Below are 5447 nucleotides of genomic sequence, written 5' to 3'. Positions count from 1 at the left end.
GTGTACGAGGGGGATACATACACATGGTTATCAGTGGCTTATACTAATGATATCTCATATGCCATAAAAGTATCCACAGCGGATAGTGAGTAGAATTGGTTAATTTTAAGACTCTTTACTTTTTATGTCCTTATATTTAATCATCGTTTTTCTTATGTGTTTCCTTATGCTTTAATTATAGAAAAATAACTATAAACAGACAGATGATTAAAATTTACATTTATTAAATATGAAAAGAGTATATGTGCGAGAAAAAAGCAGGGGTCCATTAAAGACTGTATATTTTTTTTCTTTTTCTTCTTTTATATTGTAAAAACTGTTGTGAATTTTTACTAGGTGGTTCTCCATACTTTGTTAACATGGGGTTGACGGTCACGGTGTTTGATACTACAGCGGTAGGGAGCAGGGTGTACACCGTCAGTGTGTGGGACCCCGACAGGCGGGAGGATCTCATCGTAACTCCAACCACCTCAGCCGCCCACCTCAACTATCAGAGCGGTCCGTTGTTGTCTTTGTTAGGATCTTACTTCTATAGTAGCTTGAATTACTTAAAATATTTTTATGCCCCCGTAAACGAAGTTTCGGGGGTATATAGTTTTTGTCGTGTCCGTCTGTCTGTCTCTCTGTCTCTCTGTTTGTCTCTTTGTCTGTTTGTCTGTTTATCCGCAAAAACTTTAACCTTGCCCATAACTTTTGAATAGGTGGAACCATGACTTTCATATTTCACATGTGTATTCCTTGTGACAAGACCTTTCTTTGTGTACCACCAAATTTGACCTTTAGACATTGACCTTGGAGTTTGACCCACTTTTACATGAAAATTTTAAACTTTTACTTTGGCCATATCTTTCGGACAGTAGATACCAGGACATTTATACTTCACTTATGTATTTTTTGTTTAAAGACCTTTCATTGGATACCAACAACCTTGACCTTTTGACCTTGACCTTGTAGATTTCCGCACTTGTGAAAAAACTTTAACCTTGGCCATAACTTTTGAATGGAAAGGGATAGGGCTTTCATACTTCAAATATTTAATCCTTGTGAGAAGACCCTCTATTGGATACCAAGAACTTTGACCCTTTGACCTTGACCTATGAGTTTGACCTACTTTAAAAAAGCAAAAATTAAAATTGACCATAACATTTAAAGGATTAGGGCTAGTGCTTTCATACTTTACATATTTTTTTCTTGTGACAAGACCTTTCATTTGATAACAAGAACTTTGACCCTTTGACCTTGACCTTGGAGTTTGACCTACTTAAAAAAAAATTAGCCTTGACCATAACTTCTGAACGGATAGGGTTAGGGCTTCCATACTCTACATAAGTATTCTATGTGGCAAGACCTTTCATTGTATACCAATTACCTTGACCTTTTGACTTTGACCTTGGTGATTTTTGTACTTATTGAAAAAACTCTAACATTGGCCTACTTTCAAATTTCACAATTGTTTTCCAGTGAGAATACCCTACTTTTGGTACCAATTAATTAAATTTGCATTAAGAAAAGTTTAATCTTCGCTATGTTGCCATACGGGGGCATCAGTGTTTAACAAACACATCTTGTTTTTTCTGATTATAAATCTGCTTTGGCAACAATATTCACTCCACGTTTCACGGGTATTTTATAGGTTACATTGTCACCGAGTCGGCGTTGTCAGTTGGTACGTACTCGCTCTCACTCAGTGTGACTGACACTTGTCAGAACTCGGCAGCAGCAACGATAACAGTCCAAGTTATAAACACGGTAAGGATCTAATATTATTTTTGTCACGATTTTGTACCGGATTAACAGTTGTTATTGTAACTGATGTTGATATTTTAGCCTCCCATTATTACCAATTTGCCGGACAGTTGTCTTATACACGAGGACACAGTGAACCGCTTACGACTGTTTACGTTAAGTACGTCTGACCGCCAGTCGGATGTTGTCACGTGTGAATTGTCCTCTACGTCGCCATCCAACGCACCGTTTGAAGTTCAGCAGATCCAAGGAACAACAGGTTTATCCTTAAATTCATTGATTGTATGTTGTTTTATGTCACGTTCAAGAATTTTTCACTCATATACAGGCATCACATTATTCATGTACCGGTGAAGGGATTAAAGATCAGAGCCAGTTGTGACCGGTCGGCAGGGGATGCCCAACTCCTCCATGGCACCTGATCCCAACTCTGATGTTTTGGAGGTCCGTGTTTGCTCTGCTCCTATTTTGTACTGTTTATGGACTTTGATATTGAATACTGTTCGTTATATCCATATCCTTCACCTCTTTAATTGATAAAAAAAATCTATGCATTTGAAATAAAGACAATTCCTATCAATTTCCAGTATATAAATGGTGCCTGTTTTGGAGGGTAACAGTTGAAATTGACACCCCAAGGAAAACCATTGTCAACCGACGCGTCAGCGGAGGTTGACAATGGTTTTCCGAGGGGTGTCAATTTCAACTGTTACCCTCCAAAACAGGCACCATTTATTTTATTATACTGAATGTCTTCTTGATTTACTATGTCAGCAATACAAATCGTCGATCGCCTTTTCGTTCACGTTTAGAAAGCTTTCAAACTCCCCGCTACTTCGAAAAAGATTTACTGACGTCTTTATTGTTTATCTGATACTCTACGAGTCCTTTATCATCTGAAGTTTCGTTATTTCTGCACTCGCAAGCATGTTTCGTCTGTCGTTTGTTGTTTTCAAGTAAGCTATATCGGACGCAAGCTTTTATTGACGTCAAGTTTATTCCGGTTCTTTCAAACGCACAACTGACGTTTTGAGAATTCTACGGTGAATCGTACGCGCATAATTTCCACGCATGTGGCATTACCATTGTGTTACCCGTTGTCACGTGTGTTGCTAAGGCTGAGGGTAATAGAACAGATTGTTAACTGCGTCTAAACCAATCAGATTTTAGTAATTAACATGAAAGTATAATAATACGTTTTGTTTTTAATGTCGCTGTAGATTATGGAATATTTTCTCTGCCCAATCCAAACCTAAGTTTTGATACAGTTAAACAATATAAAACTGTGGTGTCTTGTTCCGACGTAACTGGTGGAGCAACTTCCGGGGAATTCTATGTTGACATCCAGAAAAACACGCCACCAGTCATAAAAAATCTGCCTGGTAAGTTTATTCCCTTTATAAATTAGAAAATAATTAATTGGAGATTTAAACAGCACAGTCCTGTTATCCAGAGAAAAAAAAATATTACATGTAAAAGCATGTCTGAAATATTTTCACATAGAAATTTTACCTAAAAGTGTAACATTTCTTGTTTTATCAAACATATTGTGATTCATGTTGCATTTTTGTCAATCTTTTTTTCAAGCTGAAGTTACTCTAAATGCCTCTAGTGTACATGCGGGGGACGTAATATTTACTGTTAGAACTCATGATGACGAGAACGACACGCTGACCTTTACAATGAGTCCGAACAGTGCTCCATTCCAAATACTCAACTGTAGGTCTTATGTTTTGATAAGCAAGATTTTGAGAACCGTAATTTCAATTATATGAAACCTTCATGATAAAAACAGAAAATCATAAGATTTTGGGTATAAGAATCCTCATTAATAAGATGATTGTTTGATTCTAATGGGTGTTTACTTGCTTTCCCGCTAGATGGCGATATTCAGGTGACAAGAGACCTGTCGGAGGTTTTCCAGGCAGGATATGATTTGTCCATCACTGTAGCGGACGTTCGTACAACTATACCAGCCAGAGTTTTATCTATCCATTTACAAAGCAAGAATAATAATATAATTGCTTAAAGGAAAATCTGTAACACATTGCTGGCCCTAGGTGCTGCACTTGATGCAGATATTCATTTATACATCAGTCATTGTTAATTATAATGTCAAAAATATCATTAAAAAAATTCATACTCCTAAAAAGATGGATGACAATTAAATTCAAATTATTAATCATTTACCTTCAATCATCAAAGTTTATTTTTCACATAAAATTGTAACATTTATAGATTTTTTTCTGCATTGACTAGTATAGTTTAACTGCGTTTTTGTTTTCCGTTTGCAAAATTGTAAAGTATTGTTATTTCAGACGTCAATGATGTCCCCGTTTTCGGTAATCTGCCTGTTGGCGCCACTTGGAACGTGCTGGAGAACACACCTCTTGGAGTTACATTGTACAAAGTAGACGTCAACAATCTAGACACAACGGACACAATACAATATGACGTCGAATATAATCCAACAACGGGATCCTCATATTTTACAATTAACGAAACAAGTATCTGACAATTTAAAACATTTTATTAACGAAATAACAAGACAATACTCAATTAGATGCATAGAGGAAAAAGAAAACTTGAGTTTTTTCCCTTCAGATATTGGAAAGATTAAGGAAATCAATCAATAATCTTTGTTTATTCCATCGATTTATGTAATAAGATTTAAAGGCTTGTGCTTAAACTTTTACAATTTTCAGTAAAGGTAGTAAGTTTCCTAGTTAACTTTTTAGGTTTTATTGTCTGTTTTAATATATTTCAATAGTTTCAAGAATTTCTTTTCTATTTGTCTTTTTCAGATGGAGAAATTACCACATCTTTAACGATGCTCGATTATGAGACCGTTCCTTCTAAACAATACCAGCTGATCATCACTGCCACAGACGGAAAGGACACCTCGACCGCCACCATGTCCGTCTCTGTAGCAGACGAGAACGAGCCGTGTTCCTTCCACCAAAATCAGTACTCGGTCTCGGCCGATGAGGGATCGGTACGCTTAGGATCGGAGTTCTGCTTTCTGCAGGAACTCTTTTTATTTTCTATAAAATATTGTTTCTGAAATTCTTTGCCTTCAATCCAATTTAGATTACAAAATTTTTTTTAAGAGTTTCTTTTTTACATAGGCTGGGACCTTATTTTCGGATGCTGGATTTGTGATCGCAGACGAAGATGCCGGTTCTTCTCACACCTTCCAGCTTAGCTGCGGAGTAGATTCGTGGAGATTCTCCATTAATTCGAATTCAGGAAGAGTGTCATATTTTTATTCTTATGACCTTGACACAGAGAAGATTTCTAGCTACACATGTAAGGTGACAGCAACTGATACAGGAAGTTTATCATGCACCACTTCTTTGGTGATCAGCATTTCGGATATAAATGATAATTCTCCAGCTTTTGATTCGTCAGAAGACCCCATTTACGTCACACCTTATGAAACGGCCGGAATCGCTCTTGTAAATGTCACAGCAACGGATGCAGATGTGTCAAGCTATGGTGACGTCATATATAGATTGGATATGTCAACATATAATTTCCAATATTTTGATGTTACATCCTATGGAACAATATTCGTCAATAAGGACTTGACAGACTTTGTTGCAGGGGAGACGCTTGATTTAACTTTGTCAGCCATAGATTTTGGAGGAAATCAAGGAACTGTTAAAATAAGAGTTGTATTTTATGAGGTACTAGAATGT

The 5447-nt window shown here is 36.7% G+C and overlaps 2 protein-coding genes across 2 annotated transcripts; both read left to right on the top strand.

Moving 5' to 3' along the window:
* The first annotated feature begins 342 nt into the window (after positions 1-342).
* LOC134241564 (uncharacterized) lies at positions 343-3796 on the top strand. The gene is made up of 6 exons (XM_062723606.1): positions 343-498; positions 1634-1749; positions 1828-2005; positions 2967-3128; positions 3334-3465; positions 3627-3796. The coding sequence occupies exons 1-6, from the start codon at positions 360-362 to the stop codon at positions 3773-3775; spliced, it is 876 nt and encodes a 291-aa protein (XP_062579590.1). The 5' UTR covers positions 343-359; the 3' UTR covers positions 3776-3796.
* A 242-nt stretch (positions 3797-4038) lies between these two features.
* LOC134241553 (protocadherin-like wing polarity protein stan) lies at positions 4039-5435 on the top strand (the record flags this gene model as incomplete). Its single annotated transcript, XM_062723597.1, has 3 exons — positions 4039-4253; positions 4551-4741; positions 4875-5435. Coding segments are annotated over exons 2-3 (726 nt in total), but the record flags the coding sequence as incomplete, so codon positions are not given.
* Positions 5436-5447: the final 12 nt, after the last annotated feature.

This window comes from Saccostrea cucullata, unplaced genomic scaffold (genome assembly GCF_032062105.1).
Source record: "Saccostrea cucullata isolate Sc308-1 unplaced genomic scaffold, CSIRO_AGI_Scuc_v1 ctg13975, whole genome shotgun sequence".
In the NCBI taxonomy this organism is placed as follows: domain Eukaryota; kingdom Metazoa; phylum Mollusca; class Bivalvia; order Ostreida; family Ostreidae; genus Saccostrea; species Saccostrea cuccullata.
This window is presented reverse-complemented; position numbering and strand designations above follow the sequence as displayed.